Source organism: Oryctolagus cuniculus, chromosome 1, assembly GCF_964237555.1.
Source record: "Oryctolagus cuniculus chromosome 1, mOryCun1.1, whole genome shotgun sequence".
Taxonomy (NCBI): Eukaryota; Metazoa; Chordata; class Mammalia; order Lagomorpha; family Leporidae; genus Oryctolagus; species Oryctolagus cuniculus.
Window position 1 is genome coordinate 60,366,398 of NC_091432.1, and position 25,514 is coordinate 60,391,911.

Here is a 25,514-nt window from a genome sequence, read left to right on the forward strand (position 1 = left end):
TTGTATAAATTGCATTATGTTACAGAAGCTGCTCCTGAGAACTGACAGAGAATTTTTATCTGGGGAGAGAGAATCCGGGATAAAAGCCTGGGAGTCTATTTGTGAGCCCTCAGGTTTAGAGGTTTCTCAGCCTGCAAAAGATACTGTCAGTTGTCAACTGTCTGGACTTCCCTTGTTGAGGAACAGAGGGGAGAGACCAAAAGTCTATGCTCAGCCAGATGGACCCTTTGTCCTCACTATTGTCCTATTCTTTTTGATGCTCCACAGAGCCTGGGGTTAGAACTGACTGGTGTTTGTGAATTACATTTCTATATCTATGAGCTCAACTCCTAGTCTTCTGAGACCCCAGAAAACACATGTCATATACAAACATGCCTTCAGACTTGATGAGGTATGTCTTCCATGCTCCCACAACACCCTTCATACCTAGAGCTTCCTGCTTCACAGAAATATCGTTATCTAATATCTGTATGAATTATATACTACAATATAAGCTCCTTAAGGAGGGCGCTCTGTCACACCTTATTTCATCTTATTATTGCTTAACACAGTACATGGCATGGGATCCCACAGTAAATGTTTATAAAAGAATGTATCACTTAGCCGGCGCCGCGGCTCACTAGGCTAATCCTCTGCCTTGCGGCACTGGCACACCAGGTCCCAGTCTGGTCGGGGCACCGGATTCTGTCCCGGTTGCCCCTCTTCCAGGCCAGCTCTCTGCTGTGGCCAGGGAGTGCAGTGGAGGATGGCCCAAGTCCTTGGGCCCTGCACCTGCATACGAGACCAGGAGAAGCACTTGGCTCCTGCCTTCGCATAGACGCGGTGCGCCAGCTGCAGCACGCCGGCCGTGGTGGCCATTGGAGGGTGAACCAACGGCAAAAGGAAGACCTTTCTCTCTGTCTCTCTCTCTCACTGTCCATTCTGCCTGTCAAAAAAAAAAAAAAAAAAAAAAAAGTACCACTTCACATCAAAAGGGCTTACTGAGTGCCAATTAGAATAAAATCATTCAGGGCTGGCGCCGTGGCTCAATAGGCTAATCCTCCACCTTGCGGCGCCAGCACACCGGGTTCTAGTCCCGGTCGGGGCGCCGGATTCTGTCCCGGTTGCCCCTCTTCCAGGCCAGCTCTCTGCTATGGCCAGGGAGTGCAGTGGAGGATGGCCCAGGTGCTTGGGCCCTGCACCCCATGGGAGACCAGGAAAAGCACCTGGATCCTGGCTCCTGCCATCGGATCAGCGCGGTGCGCCGGCTGCAGCGGCGGCCATTGGAGGGTGAACCAACGGCAAAGGAAGACCTTTCTCTCTCTGTCTCTCTCTCTCACTGTCCACTCTGCCTGTCAATAAATAAATAAATAAATAAATTAAAAAAAAAAAAGAATAAAATCATTCAAACAATAATTATTATGACTGCCAGAAAACATAATCAGTATATATTTTGAAACATCATAATTGGGGGCAATAACTTTAAATAATAAGGAAATTTTTTAAGCCCCGAATTTTATACCTAGTGACAGTATCATTAAGGTTTAAGTATGAATGTAGACATTTTTAGAAATAAAAAGACTTGGATTTTTTTTTACTTTTTCAAAAATTTTATTTAAGTTATATAAGTTTTATGTATTTTATATATACAGATTTAGGAATATAGTGATACTTCTCTTCCCCTACCCTCAAGACTTGGAAATTTTATCACATACAGATTCCCCCTGAAAGGTAGAAAGAGAGAGATCTCCTATTTGCTGGTCCATTGCCTCAAATTCCTGCAATAGTCACAGTTGGCCAGGTTGAAGCTGGAATCCAGGAATTCCATCCAGACCTCCCACATAGGTGGCAGGGACCTAAGTACCCGAACCATCCTCTGCTGCTTCCCAGGGTGCAAATTAGCAGGAAGTTGGATTGGAAATGGAGGCGTGACTCTGTCCCAGGCATTCCAATTTTGGATGTGTGCATCCCAAGCAAAAGTTTAACCTGCTGTGCTATAATGCCTACCCCATATCATCATTTAAAAATGAGTAGTTTGTAAAACAAGAGTGTTCATAACCATCCAGAATTAAAATTTTAAGAGATATCAGTATGAATCTAGAAGTAATAGGAGTGGACAGAGTAAGGGAAGAGAGAAAGGAAATCAGGAAAGTCCTAAGGTTCTTATGCTGCTTACAGAAAGATGTGACTACAAATTCAGTTAACAGTTATTTATGCTGCTAATATTTGCTGAGCATATAGTATACGGCGTTTCCTATAATAAGTCCTAGAGATATATCAGTGAATGAAGCATAAAAATCTCAACCATCAATATGGCTATTTGTGTGGGAGGGGGACAGTACAGGCAAGAAACATAACGAATAATTTATATCCTATGCAAATAGTGATAAGTGGACCAGCCCTGTGGCATAGCAGGTAAAGCTGATGCTTGAAGTGCTGGCATCCCTTATAGGCACCAGTTCAAGTCCTGGCTGCTCCACTTCCAATATAGCTGCCTGCTAATGTATCTGGGAAAGCAGTGGGAGATGGCCCAAGGGCTTGGGCCCCTGCACCCCTGTGAGAAGCCTGGAAGAAGCTCCTGGCTCCTGGCTTCAAATGGGTCCAGTTCTGGCTGCTGCAGCCATTTGGGGAGTGAACCAGCAGATGGAAGACCTCCCTTTCTGCCTCTCCTTCTCTCTGTAACTCTGCCTTGCAAATAAATAAATAAATCTTTTTTTAAAAAAGTGATAAGTGCTATTAAAAATAAAACTAGAGCAGGGAAAAGACAAACTAGGAGTGCTGTTGATAGTAAAGTCTTCAATTTGAAATAAGATGACATATCTGAAGAGATAGTTTTAGAAAAAGATTTGAAAGAGATATTTCATAAAATGTAAACTGAAGAGCTACATATATTTTCAATTGCAATTATAAAAAAACTGTGGCTTAAGCAAGTAAACTGTTTGTTTATTTAATGCAATAAGAAAGTCATCAATGACATATTGACCCAATAATATCAAAGCTCCTTTCTTCCTCTTCCTCCACCCTTAATATGACATTCGCCCTATGGTGCGATGTCTTCTCCATCACTAGAAATTTCATACAAGGGTTAGGTAATGAGACAGGGATAAAAATGACAAAGGCATTGCAGCTGAATTTGCCTCTTTAAAAAGTTTTCCCGCGTCTACCACACATGATTCATTTCCCAGAATTGAATCACATAGTGTTTCCTCACCCATAGCCCCACTCCCAGCTGGGAGTCTATGAAAAAAATCAATTCTAAAACTAAGAAAGATGAGTAGACAGACACTGACTAGCGCCTGGGAAACTATCAGAAAAGTGAAATGTATAACACCCAAATCATTAGAGGACAATAATAGCAACAAAAATATAAACAATCCGACAATAGACGACACAAGGAAGAATCAAACAGAAATCAACAAGATGAGATGGGAAAAATAAATTAAAATCTATAAACAATCATAATAAATGAGATAAACATAGACTCACAGATCAAATGTTCTCCATCTATTAAATATACATAAAGTAAAATAACAAATGAAGGTTAAAAACAGAGGGATAAAAAAGAGAGCAAATAAACTGTTAACATCAGACAAAAAAGAACTCTGAGATGTAAAGCTGAACCAGAATGAAGACTTTTATATCAAAAAGGATTAAGACACCAAGAAATGTTACAGACTTTTATGCAAACAACAACATGATTTGGAAATTCATTTAGCAATAATTGAAAGAACAGAAAGGAAGAATTGACAAACTTTGAATATAAATAATAGAAGTATATCAAAGTAAAATATCCTATATCCTTGTTCATTGTCCTATAGGTAAGGAAGAAAATGTCCCTACTCTTAAGGAAAACCTTCCTGGCATATTTAGGGGTAAAGGAATTTGATAACTGTGACTTACTCTCAAAACAATGTAGAAAAAATAATGTGTACATTCACAGAGAAAGTGCATAATTGATAAAGTAAACAAAACAAAATAATAACATGAGTGTTTATTACACTATGTTTGTATCTTTTCTAGTAAGTTTGAAATTATAACAAAATATGGAAGGAAGGAAGGAAAGAATTAGATTTATCTTAGTCAATCCAAGGTGGTCTAAAACTGACAATTCACCATATTAACACACTAAATGAGAAAAAACTCACAGTCATCTAAATAGAAGCAGAAAAAAAATCACTAGACAAAATTTGACACCCATTCATGATAAAACCTCTTAGCAAGTAAATGAAGGGTATTTATCAAACACCCATAATTAATATCATGTCTCTAATATTTCAAATGTATTTTAGTTCCTCAGTAATACCACATTTTAATGGACAGCAGAATGCTTTTATTTAGCACAAATTGCAAGCTTGGTTCTAAAACAATTCAGTTACAAGTTGTGATTGGTTATTTTTTAAAGATTTATTTATTTATTTGAAAGTCAGATTTATAGAGAGGGAAGGAGAGGCAGAGAGAGAGAGAGAGAGGTTTTCCATCCACTGGTTCACACCCCAATTGGCCACAACAGTCGGAGCTGTGCCGATCCAAAGCCAGGAGCCAGGAACTTCTTCTGGGTCTTCTCACATGAGTGCAGGGGCCCAAGGACTTGGGCCATCTTGTACTGCTTTCCCAGGCCATAGCAGAGAGCTGGATCAGAAGTGGAAGAGCTGGGGCTCGAACTGGCACCCATATGGGATGCTGGCATTGCAGGTGGCACTTTTCCACTACACCACAGCACCAGCCCCTGTGGTTGGTTATTAATCTGCACTTTCCACCCCTCCTTCTTTAACCCTACTCCTTTGGGGTGCTGCCAACATGCACAGGTTCTATCCCATTCCATGCAGCAACATAGTAGCTCCATGTGTTGCATTTGCTTGTCTTTTCATTTTCAATGGTGTTTCTAACACTAAAAGAATTAAATATAAATTCATTGACCTTTAAAGTTTATAATTTTTACACTTTAAGAAACTCCTCTCTTGAGATAATGAAAATGTCATATTTTATTTGCTAAAAAGTTTTTCTGTTTTCCTTTTACACTACATCTTTTATTCACCATGAACTAATTTTTGTAGCAAATAACATAAAACATAAAAAACAATTTTTAAATATCATTTACAATAGCAACAAAATTCACCAGATATATAGTAATAAACCTAATAAAACATGTTCGAGACCTCTATAGGAAACCTACAAAATATTGTTAACCAAAATTAAAGAAGGCAAAACAAATGAAGACATTAATATTAATGATTATGGGACTAAACATTAAGCTACCTATCGGTACCTAAATTCAACCACAGACTCAATGACAGTCCAATAAAAATTTAAGTAGGTTATTTTGTGGAGATTAACCAGCTGATTCAAAACTTGTATGGAAACTTAAATAACCTAAAGTGGCCAAGGCAATCCTGAAGAATAGAGAAATTGTAAGACTTGTAATATCAGATATCAATCTATTATAAATCTATAATAACCAAGACAGTGTCAAACTGGTAAGAAGAAAGGTAAGCAAAATAAATGAACAGAATAGAGTATAGAAACAGACCCACAAGGATACAATTACTTGATATAAGAAGATACCACTATTATTAAGTGGGAAAAGGATAGTCCAAACAATAAATGGGAAAATAAACTTTGACTCTTAACTTGTATCACGGATGGAAGTTAACTTAAAATGTATCATAGACCTAAACTTGAAAGATACAGTAATAAAATTTCTAGAATAAAACCTAAGAGAATATTTATATGACACTGGGGTAGGCAAAGATGTCTTAAACCAGGACTCAAAGGGCTCAATAAAGTTGGGGATGGGGAGGCATTAATCAAGAAAGATTGATAAAATGAATTTCAAGGAAATAAAAATCTAGAGTAGGGACTGTGGTACAATGGGGTTGATTAAACTTATTGTTATGCTGCCACTGGGGATGCCCACATCTTTCATCAGAGTGCCTGGTATGGAATCCCAATTCACCTTCTAATCCAGCTTCCTGTTATTTCACAGCCTGGGAGACAGCAGATGACGCTGATCGTGGGACTTGTCAGCCTCCATACTTGAGTGAGCCAAACCCCACAGCGAGTCCCCTCTCATGCATCTGTGTGCTTGCATTGGTTCTGCCTCTGCAGAACCCTGACGGATACAGTTAGTAAAAGTTAGTAAAAATTCTGCCTCTGTAGAACCCTGATGGATACAGCCGTCATCTGCTGTCTCCCACAGTGTTTTCCTTACTCTCACATACATCATTCAATACAGCGCAACTGACATTAGATGTGAGGATTTACTCCCACCCCATTCACAAGCAATTCTTCAGCAGATACCAACTCATAATGTCAGTCAGCTTTGACACTATCTACCTAGAGGTAGCAACAGATCCTGCAAATTGAATGCTTGTCCCACACTTGAAACACCAGTTACAGGTAGTAGGTTATACGTATTGTTTGAGTCCATTTGCATCCCTATAACAGAATACCTGAGGCTGAGCAATTATAAAGAACAGAAATTCATCTTCTCCCAGTTCTGGAGGCTGAGAAATCCAAGGTCTGCTGAGGGTGTCCTTGTTGAAACCTCTGAATAAGGAAAGTGTCATGTCCTCAAGTGGGGGTGGGTGAAGGACAAAGAAGCAAAAGAAGGCTGAGCTGGCCCTTGCATAGTAGCATTAACTCCAGCCGTGAGGGCAAAGCCCAAACTTTCCAGAGTTCCCATCTCCTAACACTACCACAGTGCCAATCAAATTTCAGCATGGGTTTTAAAGGGAACAAACAGTCCATCCTAATATTACCTATATTTCTGACCAGTAGACTACAAATCAGAGGGTCTGATGATTCCCTCCACACATCTGACAAATTTGCTAGAGCAGTTCTCAAAACAAGGAACTCACATTTGCCAGTTAATTAACAAAGGATACAGATGAAGAGACACAGGGTGAGATCTCAAAGGATACAGAGCACAAGAGCTATTGCTCTTCTGGAGCTAGGATAAACCAATATCCCAGTATGTAAGTATGTTGGCCACCTTGGAAATTCTCTAAACCCAATCCTTTTGGGTTTTCATGGAGGTCTCTCCACATAAGCATGATCAATTCAATCACTGTCCATTTGTAATTAGCTCAACCTTCAGCACTCCCTAGTGGTGGTGGGAGGGATGGAACTCAAAGTTCAAACTTTAATTGCATGGTTAGTTCCCCCTGACGAATAGCCTCAACCCTGAGACTATCCTGAAGTCCATCAACAGTCACCTTTTTAGAATACAAAATATCCCCCTCCTGGCTATGGATTCTAGGGGATGCAGGAGCACTGTGTCAAGCTCTCCTGTCACTCAGGAAATCACAAATGTCTTAGGAGCTATGTGTCAGGAACCAGGAGCAAAGAACAAATATTAGAATAAAAGATTCTGGGGCAGGCATCGTGGAGTAGCAGGTAAGGCTGCCGTCTGTGATGCTGGCATACCATATGGACACTAACTTGTGTCCTGGCTGCCCGAAACCAGTGTAGAGAGAGAGTAGGGACTAACTAACTGCTTTTCGCTTCTGTACTACGTAGCTTGCTTAATAGCTAGATACAAAGCACTCGGAGAGAGAGCCGATGCTCCTCCATGACAGGCTTCATTTCAGGTCGGAAAAGAGATAGGCCCCATTCTTGGAAACAAAGGCCCAGCAAACAATTCCTGGAATTTACGGCTTGTTGCTTCCCACCACTTCCCTTGTGTTTCCTGCCACTTCCCTTGTGTGACGTATAGCCCTTTACATTTGAAATACACCAATGAGATGCACAGATTTAGGTAGTTGCCATATAGAGAATAAGGAAGTAGCCTACGTGTGTGGTGACGTATGTACTTGTTTATTAAAGAGTATAAAGTTGCTGGGGCAAGGGGAGAGGGGGTCTTTTGCCTCGACACCACAGCACTGCTATGTATGTGGGTAAAGGCCCCAGTTGGCTGGAATAAATCCTCTGCTTTTTGCATCCGTGACTGCCATTCGTGTATTATTTGGGAATCAGGACACAACACCAGCTCCCTGCTAATGGCCTGGGAAAAGGAACAGAAGTTGGCCCCAAGTGCTTGGGCCCCTGCCATCCAAATGTGGGACCCGGACGAAGCTCCTGGCTCAGCCCTGGATACTATGGCCACGTGGCAAGTGAACCAGTGGATGGAAGATCTCTCTTTCTCTCTGTAGCTCTGACTTTCAAAGGAATAAATAAATCTCAAAAAAAAAAAAAAAGAATAAAAGATTCTCCTACTGCCCGCATTTATAAGGGTTTTAGGAGCTCTATGTCAGGAACAAGATAAAGGGAACAAAAATTATATTTTTCTGATTATTTCACAAACTCCTACAAATTAATAAGAAACAGACAACCCACAAAAATGAACAAAAGCCTTGGACATTTCACAGTACAGAATGCATCTAATATATCCAAGGTGCTTCAAAAGGTTCATGGAAAATGTATATTATCTTTACTGTTACAAATTTCAAGAGGCAGAGAGACAGAGACAGGCAGGTAAACAAAGAGGGCATCTATCTGTTGGTTCATTCCCCAAATGCCTAGGCTGAAGCATTCAAGCATTCTAGCACCGAAGCTAGAAATTCAATCCATATCTTCCACATGAGTGGCAAGGACTCAACCACATGAGCCATCACCTGCTGCCTCCTACAATTTACTTTAGCAGGAAGCTGGAATCAGGAGCAGAGCCAGGACTCAAATCTAGGCACTCCAATATGGTATGTAGGCATTGCAACAAGTGGCTTAACTGCTAGGCCATGTACACATCTCCCATGTTACCTTTTAATTTCATTTTCCATAAACTATCTGAAGCACCCTTATTATACATGAAAAGATGCTCGACATCATAGAAATGCAAACTAAAGCCACAGTGATATACCATGTATAGCTGCCAGTTTGGACAAAACTAAAAACCCTGACAAAACTAAGTGTTGGTGAGACTGTCAGGTAACTAGAAATCTAAAATGTTGATAAGAATGTAAACTGGTACAAGCATTTTGGAAGACTGCTTGGCACTACAAAACACATATATGCTTTATTCCAGAAATTTAATTCCTGGAATATATACCAAATAAATGAGTATTTATGTTCATCAAAAAACATGTAAAAGAATTTTCATAGCAGTATTATTCATAATAGTGAAAAGCTGAAACTAACCCAAATGTTATCAATAGGAAAATAAACATACAAATTATGGTACACTCATATACTGAAATATTACATAGCAATGAAACTAAGCCCCTCAAAAGTACCCCCAATGCAATTGCTAGATAGTATCAGGCCCCCTTGTACTAACCTCCCTCACTTAGCTTAGAGTGACTTAGTCCTGTCTTGAAAGCACTGAATTGAAGGATTGATGCAGTCTGCCCTATAAGGTTCTAACCACAAGACTCATGAGGTCATTGGCTTCTCCAACAGGTATCACCTTGCTGACTGGTATTGTTTCAAGGGGATTTGTTTAAGGGCCATCCAGGTCTGATCAGGAGAACTCCAGGCTGTGAGCAGGAAGCACTGAAGCTCACGTGGCCAGCATAAAAATTCCCTGAAGAGTATAGCATTGCTGACCATTCAAGAACTTGGACACAAGCTGAATATGTACTGGATCAAATAACCACCATGACTGCAACCAGCCCCTTACTCCCGGGCTGGAGGCCAGCACACAGCTGTCCCTATCCTTTGTTCCCCTTATTCCTGACTTTCCCTTCCTCGTAGACTGCTTAAAAACCCCAGAGTGGCCAGCGCCGCGGCTCACTAGGCTAGTCCTCCGCCTGCAGCGCCGGCACATAGGGTTCTAGCCCTGGTTGGGGCGCCGGATTCTGTCCCAGTTGCTCTTCTTCCAGTCCAGCTCTCTGCTGTGGCCCAGGAAGGCAGTGGAGGATGGTCCAGGTGCTTGGGCCCTGCACCTGCATGGGAGACCGGGAGGAGGCACCTGGCTCTGGATGGGCGCAGGCTCCAGTTGTGACGGCCATTTCGGGGGTGAATCAACAGAGGGAAGACCTTTCTCTCTGTCTCTCTCTCTCTTACTGACTCTGCCTGTCAAAAATAATAATAATAATAATAATAATAAAAAACCAGAACACCCTTATTCAGGAGCGTGATAGTTCTTCAGACATGATCTGCTACCTCCGCACCTATCCATCGGCTGAATTTTCTCTTTCCTTTATCCCCAAACATTGTCCATGTAGCTGTGATTTAGCACCGTTGACAAGGACTGAGAATTTGGTTACAGCAATACAAAAAGAGTGAACCAATGCTACCTCAAATGTTACTGATCAATCTCACAAACATAATGTTAATGCAAAATGTCAGACAAAAAACAACACATACCATCCAATTCCATTTATATGAAATTCAAAAAGTCAGACAAAACTAATCCATGGTGACAGAAGTTATAATAGTTGTTACCTTTGGGGGATTATTAACAAGAAAAACACCAAGAAACTTGCTGAGGTGCTGGAAATGTTCTCCCTCTCTCTCTCTTTTTAAAGATATATTCATTGGGGCTGGCACCGTGGTGCAGGTTAATCCTCCACCTGCGGAACCAGCATCCCATGTGGCCTTGGTGCTAGTCCTGGCTGCTCCTCTTCCAGTCTAGCTCTCTGCTATGGCCTGGAAGGATGGAAGAGGATGGCCCAAGTGCTTGGGTCCCTGTACCCACATGGGAGACTGGGAAGAAGCTCCTGGTTCCTGGCTTCGGATCGGCGTAGCTCTGGCCATTGCGGCCATTTGGGGAGTGAACCAGTGGAAGGAAGACCTTTCTCTCTGTCTTTCCCTCTCACTGTCTGTAACTCTACTTTGCAAATAAATAAATATACCTGTTAAAAAACAAAGATTTATTTATTTATTTGAAAGTCAGAGTTACAGCGAAACAGATGGGGAGAGACAGAGAGAAATCTTCCACCTGCTGGTTCACTCCCCAAATGGCCACAATAGCCAGAGCTGGGCTGGTCCAAAGCCAGGAGCCAGGAGTTTCTTCTGGGCCTCCTTTGTGGGTTCAGGGGCCCAAGGACTTGAGCCATCCTCTGCTGCTTTCTCAGGCACATCAGCAGGGAGCTGGATCGGAAGTGGAGCAGCCAGGACATGAACCCACACCCATACTGGATGCCAACGCTGCAAGCAGTGGCTTTTACCCACTGTACCACAGCCTTGGCCCATGTTCTCTATCTTAATATGGGTATGATTACATGGATGTGTACAAATGGAAAAAACATCAAACTATTCTACTACGTGAAATTACACCTTGGGCTGACGCTGTGGCATAGTGAGTAAAGCTGCCACCTTCAGTGCTGGCATCCCATATGGGTGCTAGTTCAAGTCCTGTCTGCTCTACTTCCAATCCAGCTCTCTGCTATGGTCTGGGAAAACAGTAGAAGACGGCCCAAGTCCTTGGGCCCCTGTACCCACATGGGAGAGCGGAAAAAAGCTCTTGGCTCCTGGCTTCTGATCAGCCCAGCTCCAGCACTGTGGCCATTTGGGGAGTGAACAAATGGATGGAAGATCTCTCTCTCTCTCTCTACCTCTGCCTCTCTATAACTCTGATTTTCAAATAAATAAAAATAAATAAAATTTAAAGAGAGAAATTATACCTTAATATAAAAAGTTAACTACAGCTTTCATAATATGAAAACAAACATAAGATTTAGGAACTGGGAGGTAGAGAAAGGCTGTGGAGCAGCTTACCCCCATCTCCTGCCAAATTCAGACTGGACAATGGCAGGTCCAGCCACTTGGCATCTGGGGATCTGAAGGCTGTTGCTCCTATTTACTCCTATTTACTCCTACTCTAGGATCCTAATGCTGCTGATGCCATTGGCCCTCTTTCCCCTTACCTCCTGAAAATAGATTGAATTTTCCTCTTCAGTCACTCTTCTAAATCATCCAAAGACGACATCCCTGAAAGGGTCTAATTAGAACAAACTCATAAAACATGCAGGGGCACCATTAAGTCCAAAGTCTTAAACTCTGTGGAGGTATTATTGAACATTTTTCTATAAAGACTGTTCTAGATTCCTCAGATACTCCAGAGAGGAAAGCAAAGATGTGGAGGTTAAATTCTACCATGGGGAGCAGGTAGCTATATGGCATTTTAAAAGGTGAGAGCAAATATAGAAAAGGATAAAGGCTATTCTACGATAAACATAGAAGATAAGTAAGTAAGATAGGTAATTCTTAGAGAAAAAAGGATTTTTTATTATTTAAAATTTTGTGAAAATGCTTTTCTTACAAGTTTTATAAACATTTAAGATTTTGAGCAAGAGCAATCCATATTTGACACTGCTTCCTTCTAGGAACAGAAATTTCCTGCAGTCAAGGCTATCTTTGAGACTGCAGAGTTCTGTCCTTGGTCATTAATCTTCTCTGATAAAGTTTAGAGCAACACACAGAACCCCAGGCCTGGAACGAGCCAGACAAGGTGCTCCTCCTTCATATTAGTTCCTATTTTCACAAAATCTAAGTGAGCCCCTTCTCTCATATCTGTACTATCCACACATGATGATTAGCTAGAGAACTGTATGACTGTCCAGCCCCACTTGACAACAAACCATGATAACAGCCCACTGGGCAAAAAACAAGTACACAGCAGGGTCCTCCAAGGCCCTAGGTAGAGGGCATGCACCACTGATGAAAAGTAGACATAATTAGGAAGGACTCCATCATCGCATGCTTCTACCAGTCACAGTGACCTGCCAACAGCTTAAGATAGGTACAAAGGTGGGGCGCCAGATTCTGTCCCGGTCGCTCCTCTTCCTGTCTGGCTCTCTGCTCTGGCCCGGGAGTGCAGTGGAGGATGGCCCAAGTTCTTGGGCTCTGCACCCGCATGGGAGACCAGGAGAAACACCTGGCTCCGAGCTTTGGATCAGCGCGGTGTGCCGGCCGCACTGCGCCAGCTGCAGCGCACCAGCCGCAGCAGCCATTGGGGGGGTGAACCAATGGAAAAAGGAAGACTTTCCTCTATGTCTCTCTCTCTCACTGTCCACTCTGCCTGTCCAAAAAAAAAAAAAAAAAAAAAAAAAAAGATAGGTACAAAGGTAAGCCCAGAAGCATGAAAAATCAGGATTTCATTTCTTAAATGCCCTAATTCTCTAAAGTCAGCACAAGTAAGTGACAAAATAGACATTGTTAGGTTCCTTCCCCTCCCTGCTCCTAGGCCAGGACAAACCCTGAGGGAACGTTTAAGTCCATGCCTCTGTCCTCTTGCTATTGATCCATTACTGCAGAGCAGAAACTGCTGTTGTTGGGCAGGGCAATGGCTCTTATCCAACTGCAGAGTCCAGGACACACAAGAGATCCCAGGAGGAACTTAACTAAGAGGAAGCCTGAACTCTGGGGAGCTCAGCTTGGAGAAAAGGTACACAATAAATTGAAGCCTCTTACCAGATGAAGAATAGATGAACAAAGCTTCAGGCAGTGGGACAGCAACCGTAGAGCCTTGTGGTTCTGCTTGGCTAAAGCCTTCTGCAGGTCGGGAAGCTCGTAGCACACATCTGGCTCCTGAGGCAGCCAGGACACAGAGTGCAGCTCTTGTAAAAGTCTGGAATCGAGGGCCAAGTTGGTCAGAGCTGGAATCCCAGTCCTCCTAAACTGAAAGTACAATTCTGACCCCTTCCTGACCCCTTCCTAGCCCAGCTCACCTCAGATCGAGCAAATGTTCACAAAGATTTTAATATCCCCAGTGACCAACAGTGATAACTTCCTCTTAAAGTTGTCAGCTGGGGAGCTCTTTGGGAAAGGCTTAGGGTATGTGCAAATGTTTATAACTAGTGACCTCTCTGTCAGACGAGGTCAAATAAGTCCCAACAACTGACTACAGGGAAAGACTGCAGGGGCTTCTTCCTTGGAATTTAAATTGGCAAACAAAAAAGCGGTCTGCACCCTAATGTTTATTGCAGCTCAATTCACAATAGCTAAGACCTGGAACCAACCTAAATGCCCATCAACGGTAGACTGGATAAAGAAATTATGGAATATGTACTCTTTAGAATACTATACCGCAGTAAGAAACAACGAAATCCAGTCATTTGCAACAAAATGGAGGAATCTGGAACACATCATGCTGAGTGAAATAAGCTAGTCCCAAAGGGACAAATACCATATGTTCTCCCTGATCGGTGACGACTGACTGAACACCAAGAGGGAAACCTGTTGGAGTGAGGTGGACACTATGGGAAACGGTGGCTTGATCAGCATAGCCCTGACTGTTAATGAACAACTTAATACGTTATCCCTCTTAGTAGTTTTTTTTATCTGTTCTACTTAATATGACTGGTTTAGATCTGTAATTGATGCACAGTTATTCTTAAGTGTTGAAAATTAACTGAAATGTGATCCCTGTTGAACATGGTGGTGGGAATGGGAGAGGGAAGAGATGTATAATTTGGGACATGCTCAGGCTGACTTGCCCCAAGTGGTGGAGTTGGAAGCATACCAGGGGATTCCAATTCAATCCCATCGAGGTGGCATGTACCAATGCCATCTCACTGTTCCAGGTGATCAGTTTCAGTTCACAGTTGGTCATGGTGGAGGGACTGGGAGTCAAAGGGAGCACATAGACAAGTCTAGTACCTGCTAACGCTAACCGATGGAGTAAATAAAGGGGAGAGTGATCCAACATGGGAAGTGAGATACTCAGCAGACTCATAGAATGGCAGATGTCCTAAATAGCACTCTGGCCTCAGAGTCAGCCCTAAAGGCATTCGGAGCTGGCTGAAAAGCTCATGAGAGTACTTCAGGCATGGAAAGCCAAGACACTCTGGCAAAAGATCTCTGCGAGTGAGATCCCAGTGGAAAGAACAGGTCATCAAAGAAGGAGGTACCTTTCTCTGAAGGGAGGAGAGAACCTCCACTTTGACTATGACCTTGTCTAAACAAGATAAGAGTCGGAGAACTCAGAGGGCTTCCATAGCCTTGGAAACTCATGACTGGAGCATAGGGAGATTACTGATGCCATAGACAGGAGTGTCAATTGGTAAAGTCAACAACAGGAGTCACTGTGCACTTACTCCTCATGTAGGATCTCTATCCTTAATGTGCTGTACATTGAGATTTAATGCTATAACGAGTACTCAAACAATATATTTCACTTTGTGTTTCTATGGGGGTGCAAACTGTTGAAATCCTTACTTAATGCATACTAAACTGATCCTCTGTTAAAAAAAAAAAAAAAGAAATTATCAATTCCCAACTTGACTCTCACTGGGATTAAACATGACAATAGGTCTGCTCTGATTTCATCATCATTTAAAAAAAATCATCTATTATTTTTCACTTTATGTTTCTGTGTGGGAGCAAACTGTTGAAATCCATACTTGATGTATACTAAGCTGATCTTCTGTATATTAAGATAATCAAAAATGAATCTTGATGTGAATGGAAGGGGAGAGGGAGTGGGAAAGGGGAGGGTTGTGGGTGGGAGGGACGGTATGGGGGGGAAGCCATTGTAATCCATAAGTCGTACTTTGGAAATTTATATGCATTAAATAAAAGTTTAAAAAAAAATTCATTAAAATTGTGTTTTTAAGACCTCACCTGTTAATGTTGAGCAGCCCAGCTCCAAAGTGAGGCACAGCTGAGAGCAGATGATTCCCTATGACACCCTGGAGTCGATGTAGCTCCTGCAACCTCACGTTCTTTTTCCAACTACAAGTTAAAGGTTAGTGATAATATGCTGCTTCTCTCACCCATTCCCCCATGAATCCCATCCCCATTATCACTTACCTGGCCAAGGCCTTGCGTAAGAGGCAATACTTAAAGAATGGAATGAACTGGAGCTGTTGCCAGAGAACAGAGTGGCGGTGCCAGGTACCCAGTGTCATCGCCTCACTGCCCTCCAAGGGGTGTATGTGCAGGATCCCAAAGGGAGAGAAGATGTAGTGTTCAGGATTCACCTTGTTTGGTGGCACCACCTTCAGGCTGTAGGGCCTTTAAAAAAGAGCTTTGATCAGTGGATAAGAGAAGAATGGGCAAAGGGGGTACCTTTCTCGGAAGGGAAGAGAGAACTTCCACTTTGATTACGGCCCTGTCTAAATAATGTCAGAGTTTGTGGACTCAGAGGCTTCTATAGCCTTGGCAGCTCATGACAAGAGCCTTGGGTGATCACTAACGTCATAAATAAGAGTGTCAGTTGTTAAATCAACAGCAGGAGTCACTTGCACTTGCTCCCCATGTAGGACCTCTGTCCTTAATGTGTTGTACTATGCGAATTAACGGTAAAACTAGTCTTCAAACGGTACTTTATACTTTGTGTGTCTGTGTGGGTGCAAACTGTTGAAATCTTTACTTATTATAGAGTTGATCATCTGTATATAAAGATAATTAAAAATGAATCTTACTGAAGAACGGGATGGGAGAAGGAGTAGGAGGTGGGATGGTTTAGGGGTTGGAGGGTGGGTATGGGGAAAGAACCATTATAATCCAAAAGTTGTACCTATGAAATTTATATTTATTAAATAAAAGCTTTCTATAAAAAATAAAATAAAAAACAGAAGGATGGGGGAGGATGGTAAAGAAGCAGAAAGGAAAGCAGAAGGTGGAAAGAGGAGAAAGAGAGCAGAATGATTTCAAACTAGAAAGATGGCACACACAAATTGAAGCCAATGATAGATGGGAGCAAAGAAAATGGCACCTGCCCACTTCCAAGAAATTCCTATATCCAAACCCAGACATCTCACACCCCATCAAAAGTCAGCTACAGCCTTATTTTATGAAACATTAAGAGTTAAAAAGTGCTTCCCATATGACACTTCATCAGTTTTGTAATACATAGTGCAATCTTGGAGAAGTTAACTTGTAAAAAGATTGCTCGCCTTAGAAATGACAAGGTACATATAGAACTAGGTAATAAAAAAAGCATGCAGAGATAACCAGAGAATACTGTTTGCAATAATTGAGATTTGGAAAAAAGGGGAGACTAGAAAACTAGAAACAGGCGAACAAAGATGAAAACTGCAACCTACCCTGTCAGACAACTCCAGAGCCATTTCACAGTCCAAACAGACCTTGGGTTCTCTGCCTTCAGAAAATGCACCTGCACTCTGCATCAAATGCAATGTATATGTAGCTACATAATAGTTGTAACTAATTCCAGTGGACCAGTTAACATAATGCTGTATTTGGTAACATTTAATAAAGAATGTATTTTTATTTTGTAATTTTCATAACTCTAAACTAGTTATTTTTAAGAAGATATATTTATTTATTTGACAGGCAGAGTTACAGAGTGGAGGACGGGATATCACCCATCTTCTGGTTCACTCCACAAATAGCAGCAACAACAGGGGCTAGGCCAAGCTAAGTACAGGAGCCAGGAACTTCATCTGAGTCGCCTGAATGGGCACAGGGACCCAAGGACTTGTGCCATCTTCCACTGCTTTCCCAGGAACATTAGCAGGGAGCTGGTTGGGAAGTAGAGCTGCTGGGTCTGAAATGGGCACCTATAGGAGCTACCAACATTGCTGGCAGCAGCTTAACCTGCTGTGCCACAATGCTAGCCCTAGAACCAGCACTATTTTTAGCATCAAATATATGTTTAAGCCCTTTAAAAGTTGTGTCCTAGGTCTCATGTCTATAATGCCTAAGAGATAAAGTGTCCTTCCTCTATCTTTTATCTTTCTCAGCTTTCTGGACTACATGATTAAGTGATGTAAGACTTAAATAGATACCAGAATGGACTCATTAAGTCATATAAAAGCTTTATTTCTTTTCTGACAGAGTTACTAGGCCTTCTCAAGTACTATTATCCCCAAATTATAGATGAGAATACTAAAACAAAGAACAAAGAACAAAGGGGGCCAACACTTTGGTGTAGCAGGTTAAGATGCAGCCTGCAGTGCTGCCATCCTGTATGGGAGCTGGTTGGAGACCAGCTGCACCACTTCTAATCCAGTTCCCTGCTAATATACTTGGGAAAGCAGCAGAAAATAGCCCAAGTCCTTGGGTCCTTGCACCCACATGGGAGACATGGATAAATCTCCTGGCTTCTGGCTTTGACCTGGCCCAGCCCTGGCTGTTGCAGCCATTTGCAGGTTGAACTATCAGATGGAAGATATCTCTGTCTCATCCTCTCTCTCTAACTCTGCCTTTTAAACAGATAATTTTTTTAAAAAACAATTGAAAAAAAATCTTCCTGACTCAAACCACATCCCTTAACCAATGGACCACATAGCTTTCTGTCTCTCTGTAACTCTGTCTTCCAAATAAATGAATAAAGTAGAGAAGATACAGGATTTAAAAGCAAATCTGGGGTCCATCATTATGGCATAACAGGTTGGGCCACCGCCTGCAGTGTTACTATTCCATATGGGCACCAGTTTGAGTCCTGGCTGTTCTACCTCCAATCCAGCTCCCTGCTAATTACCTGGGAAAGCAGCAGAAGATAGCCCAAGTACTTAGGCCCCTGCACCCATGTGGGAGACCTGGAAGAAGCTCCTGGTTCCTGGCTTTGTACCAGCCTAGCTCTGTCTATTGCAGCCATGTAGGGAGTGAGCCAGTGGATAGAAGATCAAATTATTTAACCTGGAGTTGGCATTGTGGCACAGCAGGTTAAGGTGCTGCCTGTGATGCTGGCATCCCACATGAGCTGTTCCACTTCCAATCTACCTCCCTGATAATGTGCCTGAGAAGGCAGCAGAATATGTACCAATGCTTAGACCCCTGCCACCCACATGGGAGACCCAAATGGAGTTTCCAGGCTCCTGGTTTCAGCCTGGCCCAGCCCCAGCCATTACAGCCATTTGGGGAATGACCCATTGGAGGGAAGATCTTTCCTTTCTTCCTTCCTCCCTTCCCTCGCTCCCTCTCTCCTTTCCTTCCTCCCTCTCTCCTTTTCTAATTCTGCATTTCAAATAAATAAATAAATCTTTTTTAAAAAGTTATTTAACCTTTCCATACCTTAGTCTACTCATTTTATATGCGAAAATAACAGCAACTACTGGTAGGAGGAGATTAAATAATATATGTCTGGTTTTCATTAGCAAATGGCTGGCATGTAGAAAATCTTGAATAATGGTAACCATTAGTATTATTTCTGGGAAGTGGTAAGACTTGAAAAGGGCTTTTAAAATTAGGTAAATTTTTAGCTAATAGGAGACAGTGAAACAAATGTCCCTTAGATTGTATGAGATTTCTTTTTAAAGTCCCAGTGATAAAACTAGGACCAGGTGGTAGACGTTAAAAATAGATTTTCAGGGCCGGTGCTATGGTGCAGCGGGTTAAAGCTGTGGCCTGAAATGCCGGCAATCCATATGGGTGCCAGTTCAAGTCCTGGCTGCTCCTCTTCTGGTCCAGCTCTCTGCTATGGCCTGGGATGGCAGTAGAAGATGGCCCAGATCCTTGGGCCCCTATTCCCACATGGGAGACCTGGAAGAGGCTCCTGGAACCTGGCTTCGGATCAGCGCAGCGCCGCCTGTTGTGGCCATCTGAGGGGTGAACCATCAGATGGAAGACCCCTCTCTCTGTCTCTACCTCTCTCTCTAACTCTTTTAAGTAAATAAAATAAATCTTTAAAAAATTTTAAAAAATAAAAATAGATTTTCATGCAGTCTAAGAAATAGAATATCTTCAGGGAAACAAGATTCCCTGATACTACGAAGATTTAAACACCTGATTCTTGTATTGGAGTTGAAAGAAATCACCATTAAATTCACTTCTGAGGCTATGACCAAATGTTTCTATCATTCTAGAATAAAGACGAAAGAGTGAACAGTGTGAAAAGGATGACTAAGTCAAAAGGCTATGAGAGCAAAGAGAAGAGGAAGCAGACAGCAGAGAGGAGAGAAAGGAGGCAGAAATGAGAAACAAAGGAGGAGTATGTGGAGGAGGGACAGGGGAAGGGGTGGGCATGGGTAGAAAGATGAGGAAAGAACTACCATGGAAGGAAACTGGGGAATGGGACATGCAGAAGAGGTCTGGACTTAGTCTCTTACCTAAAGTAGCGGTTGGGAGCCACATTGAGATAGAGGAAGTGGATCTTCTTCAGGTATCTCTCTGTCTTTAGAATAGTTATCACCTCTCTACCCTGGACAGAAATGTTAGGTAAGGAATAGTCACTGCTTTTTTGAGGGAAGGTCTTCTCCACAGGAACTTCATAGACCAGCTGAGACCTATATAACAAGAAATCAAGAAGGAAAAGGTAGAGTAAGAAGGTCAGGTAGCTGGAGGTAGGTCTTGCCACTGTTGGCCAGTGAAAGGAGGGCTTAGATCAGGTGTCTGAGGAGCCTCAATGAGGCTTTCTCAGACCCTGTCTACTATTTATGTACAAAGATGTCACATAATGAGCAAATAGAGTCCATTAAACAACAGTTAGGCAACTATATTCATATAGACAAATGCAAGAACAGCCTCTTGCTTTCTGATAAATGAATCATTCTGTATGGATTGTGATTACTGTGAAGTCAGTATTATATAAAACTGTGCAAATAATGAGATGACTTAATTTTTCCCAACTTATCACAGTCTTGGATTTTTCCTGTCAATGTTATCTTTCTAGATCTGATTTCCTATCTTTACTCTCATTACACCTGCTTTCCAACTCTGCATGATCTCTATGCCTCCTATGCTTGCTCTTGCTCCCATAATCATTCTTGCTCTTCCCTCACCATCATGCAAATTCTTGCTTCATATATCCATTCCTTTCCATCCTTCAACTTCGTTAAGTTTACATCAATACTCTCATCTTCTAACTCTTCCACCATACCAGCTGGCAAATTTGGTATGAAGAGTCATTATATAAGAACCCAGAAGTGACTTACCTAGATGAATAATTTTGCTTGGAGTGACCTTACCACAAAAAAAAAAAAATCCTAGGAATGATTTAATTTAAATTTAACCAGTCAAAGCATAATTAATTGAGCAAAACTTAGATCAGCAAAACATGCTACCCAACAATCCTATTCTAAAGTTCATATCAAAAATAGGATTTATGATCTTGATGTTGTACCAGTACATATTAATGGTGTAACTGCTATTACATGCTTATTTCCTCAGTAAATTCCTACATAATACAGTAAGTAAATTCAGAAGATCACAGAACCAGGAATACTGGCTCCTCTGTAGATCCCTGGTATCCAGTCTCATCTGGGAAATTATTCTATTTTTTTGTTTTGTTTAAAGATTTATTTATTTATTTGAAAGGCAGAGATGCAGAGGCAGAGGCAGTGACAGAGAGATCTTCCATCTGTTGGTTCACTCCCCAGATGGCGGCAACAAATGGAGTTGCGCCAGTCCGAAGCCAGGAGCCAGGAGCTTCCTCCAGGTCTCCCATGAAGGTGTAGGGGCCCAAGCACTTGGGCCATCTTCTACTGCTTTCCCAGGCCATAGCAGAGAGTTGGATCAGAAGTGGAGCAGCCAGGACTCCAACCGGCACCATATAGGATGCCGGCCCCACTGGCAGCAGCTTTACCCACTATGCCACAGCGCCAGCCTGAATATTCTGTTTTTTGATGACTTAATGCAAGTTCCCCAGAACACTACCTCTTTTTTTTTTTTTTTAAGATTTTATTTATTTGAAAGAGAGTTACAGAGAGGTAGAGACAGAGAGAGAGGCTTTCCATCTGCTGGTTCACTCTCCAATTGGCCGCAACTGCCGGAGCTGCGCCAATCTGAAGCCAGGAGCCAGGCGCTTCTTCCAGGTCTCCCATGTGGGTGCAGGGGCCCAAGGACTTGGGCCGTCTTCTACTGCTATCTCAGGCCATAGCAGAGAGCTGGACTGAAAGAGGAGCAGCTGGGACTAGAACCAGCATCCATATGGGATGCCAGCACTTCAGGCCAGGGCTTTAACCTGCTGCGCCACAGCGCTAGCCCCAAAGCTACCTCTTTCAAGTTCCCATGTCCACCCCACCAAGCCCTTCATTTGATACCATTCTCTGCTTTCTCCCTCGCATGGGGGAAAACTCAGGTTCTAAGCCATGAACTAACTCTCTTAACTTCAGTTGCTTTCCTATACATTATCTGGCCCCCAATTTGATAGGGAAGAGTATCCTTTCTTTTCTGCAAAGCTAATTCCCTCATCTGTGCTCGGGATCCCTTAGCCCCTTTGTAAGATGTATTTTAATCTCATCTTCTTTCCTTAGCCTATTTATTCATTCAGTCTACAGATAATTATTTATTGAATACCTACTCCTGAAGCACTGCCTCAAGGACTATAAACATCTCCCTATCTTTAAAAATGAGTTCCATCCAGACACCAAAATTTTTTCAAGCTACTGTCTTACTATCTGTCTTTCCCTTTCAAGCCAAGCTTCATGAAAGAATAATAAAATGTGATTTGCGCAACTTCATCTCCCTTCCATTCACTCTTAAATATACAGTTGGCTTCCTCTCCACAAAACTATACAAACTGCTCTCACCAGCCAATTCCTTGTTGCTAAATCCCATGACATTCTTAAGATTCTTACTTGCCTCAGTAGCATCTAACATTACTGTTTCCTCTTCCTTGAAATTCTTATTTAACCTCTTAATCTATAAGATATTTTGCTAACCTAATCTAGATTGAAATTCCTCTGATAAGCTTTTCCCTAACTATATGCACACAAACACACTCCAGAGAAGCAGCCAGGCCAAAGGCAGTGTTTTTTTCGTTTGTTTTTTTTTTTTTTTTTTGTTTGTTTGTTTGTTTTTAATATCTCTTTAACTAAACTGTAAGGTTACAAAGTGAGGAACTGAGTGACTGAGTGTCTAGTTCACATCTGTATTTCCATCATCTAGCAATTAGTGATACAAGTATCCAACAATATTTATTAACTATCTGAATGCCTAGGGAACCAGTCTGGGAAAACTTAGTGCAAAATGATTCATATTCAGATTTACTACCGTTTTCAAAGAGAGCACAGACAACCTGATTTTTGCCAACATCTCAGCCCACTGTTATTTCAGTTAAGTTCCCTCAGGAAAGGAAGCTCCACTCAGGGCACATGGTAGCTCTTCGAAAAAGGAAAAGTGTGGGTGGTGCTGTGGCATAGCAAGTTAAGCTACCACCTGTGATAACAACATCACATGTCAGCATGGGTTTGAGTCCTGGCTGCTCCACTTCTTATCCAGCTCCCTGCTTATGGCCTGGGAAAACCAGTTGAAGATGACCCAAGTGTTTGGGCTCTGCCACTCATGTTGGAGATCCAGAAGAAGCTCCTGGCTCCTGGTTTCAGCTTGGCCCAGGCCTGGAAGCTCCTGGTTTCTGGCTTTGGCCTAGCCCAGCCCAGCCCTGGCCATTCTGGCCATCTAGGTAGTGAACCACTAGATGTAGGATGCTTTCTCGCTCGCTTCCTCCCTCTCTCTCTGTCTCTCTCTCTCTCTGTAACTCTTTTAAATAAATAAATAAATAACTCTTGAAAAAAAAAAAAAAGGAAAAGTATTTGCTAGGGCTCATCCCAGGAGCCTGCCTATCAGGGCTCCAAGACTTTGGGCAAAACTTGACTCATTCATAACCTCAGAGCAAAAACTGAGGAAGATAAGTTTGATTAAAGGTAAAACTGGCCTACTTTCCAGATTTAAATGTGTCATAGACAAACTACAAAGCACCTAGAAAATCATGCCAGAGGGTGGGGAGAAACCCCAAAAATAAAGGTAAAGAACTCTCAGAAGAGGAGGGCTCTGTAGGCATTCTGAAATCCTAGAGAGCATTGATAGCTGTAACTCTGCTTTTCAAATAAATAAACAGCATATCGAAAATGAAAAGAGAAAGAAAGCTATTGGGTTAGGATGAAATACCATCCAGTAGTGTTGCCTACTTTATTCTGCCTTTGAGCCACATTAGCTCACATGGACATGTGGGAAGCTACTCACAGCACTCTAGGAGTATCCTGAGGGAAGGAATTTTATACCCAGCATCTAGGACCCAGTACCTGGTAGGCACAGAGGCAAAAGTCAAGTGGCTACAAACAAAGGAGAAAAAGAATGAAAGAGGCTTCTGGCACTATGTGAGAAAGAAGTGTGGAAACTGTGGAAAGTCAAGTTGTTTACTGAAGATGTGGTTTCCTCATAGCTGACTTCTGATTCTCATTAATTCCTGCATTTACCTATGGGGATTAACAATAAAATACCAGGCTCATTTTCTAGATGAAAATTAGCTTGGGGTCTAATCCCTAAGACCAATTGGGAGCTGGCACTATCAGTACCCACCAACTGGCTCTTTTCCTTCTTTGCCCAAAGCCCCAGATGGAGTCCCTCACTTACCTCATCTCTCTTCTTCCAGCAGGTTCCTCCACGGCTTTGTCAGTACCAACGTTTTCATATTGTACAGGGATGTCCGTTGCCAGTGCCAAGGGCAGGAGACTAAGGCCATCCAGCCACTGGGCCTCTTCTAGGGCCACCTCAGCACCAACGATGCCCAAGCAGTGCTGTAGTTCAGGCAATGTCAGCGGTCGCAGCCAGGTGGCCAAGTCATCCCTCATTTGCTGCCCACCCCACCGGGCCTGCACCAGAGGGCAGGTTGGGCAGGGGCGCTTATGACAGAACTTCTTCTGGGGACCACAGTCAACATGGGAGGCACTGTCTAACAAAGAGCTGTCAGGGGGGAAGGCCTGGTCTATGGCAGTTAGCAGGTCTAGCTGGAGATGGCACTGGACCCAGGGAGCCCAGCAGAACAGCTGCTCCAGGAAGGGCAGCAAATCAAGGTGACCGGCAAGCAACTCACGATATGGAGGCAGCAGACCAAGTACTGCATGCAGGTAGCACCAAGCTGCAGGGCTGTGATCCTGGAGCACAGCTGAGAACAGAGCTTTGAGCTCAGCTAGCAGGAGTTCCAGCACTGTGGGCTGCTCTGTCTCAGGCGCTGCCTTGAGGAACTGCCTCTGTTTTCTCTGATGGGCCCCAGGCTGTCCTTTGCTGTGGGCACAGACGGAATGCCAGGACTCAAGGGCATCAGATGATGTTTCACCAGGAGGCAAACCTACCCACCTCTCCTCTGTGACCAAGAGGAGCTGGGCTCGCAACTCCTGTCGAAGTGACCTTGCCCACAACTCAGGCTTCAATTGCCAGTTCCAGGCTCTCGATGGCTGAGCCTCACCTGCAGGATCGAGTCCAAGAGAGGGGCAGGAGAAGGGCCCTCAGGCTTTGGGCATGGGGATGGTCAGGGTCAATGGCTTTGGGGGAAATGGGGAGGAAGGGACTCAGGATAGGGAAATGGATGGCAGCAGAGGGCTTTTCCTGAGACCCTAAGTCCTCTCCAGAGCCTCCCAGAAAAGCAGCAGCCCCAGGTCAGAAGCAGGAACCTTCTCGCACAGGAGTTCCTTCCCACCTCTCAGTACCCTGTTCCCTCACCTGGCTGAAGGCGTACAGGAGGCAAGGGAAGGGAGGAGAGCCAGGTCCGCGGATGAGGTTTCATTGCGGGGGAGCGCCTGCTTGGAGAAGTGAAGGGACCCGGGTCAAACACAGCCACACACAAGGGCTTACGGACAGTGGCACATGCACCTGTAATCACTTGAGGTAAACTGACACTCCCACAGGGCCCTTCACTCAGAGTGGAAGCTGGGAATCCCCTGAAGGGGAAGGCACAGGTGGACTCAGAGGCGGCAAAGCTCAGTCCTGGGACGTCTCCGCCCAAAGGCCGTGCAGGTCTTGAGGACAGAAAG

The 25,514-nt window shown here is 43.0% G+C and overlaps 1 protein-coding gene across 10 annotated transcripts in view; it reads right to left on the bottom strand.

Moving 5' to 3' along the window:
• The window catches only part of DNHD1 (dynein heavy chain domain 1), an 83,166-nt gene that overhangs the window by 50,477 nt on the left and 7,175 nt on the right, over nucleotides 1-25,514 (bottom strand). For all 10 annotated transcript variants that reach the window (XR_011388732.1, XR_011388733.1, XM_070074263.1 and 7 more), the window contains exons 2-7: nucleotides 25,204-25,280; nucleotides 24,118-24,949; nucleotides 19,875-20,051; nucleotides 15,670-15,873; nucleotides 15,481-15,591; nucleotides 13,330-13,486 (exon numbers count right to left, since the gene is read on the bottom strand). Coding sequence is in view for 8 of the 10 variants with exons in the window: in XM_070074263.1 (XP_069930364.1) it covers nucleotides 13,330-13,486; nucleotides 15,481-15,591; nucleotides 15,670-15,873; nucleotides 19,875-20,051; nucleotides 24,118-24,949; nucleotides 25,204-25,267 (1,545 nt within the window). In the remaining 2 variants the exon portion in view is untranslated. The remainder of the gene's footprint in view (nucleotides 1-13,329; nucleotides 13,487-15,480; nucleotides 15,592-15,669; nucleotides 15,874-19,874; nucleotides 20,052-24,117; nucleotides 24,950-25,203; nucleotides 25,281-25,514) is intronic.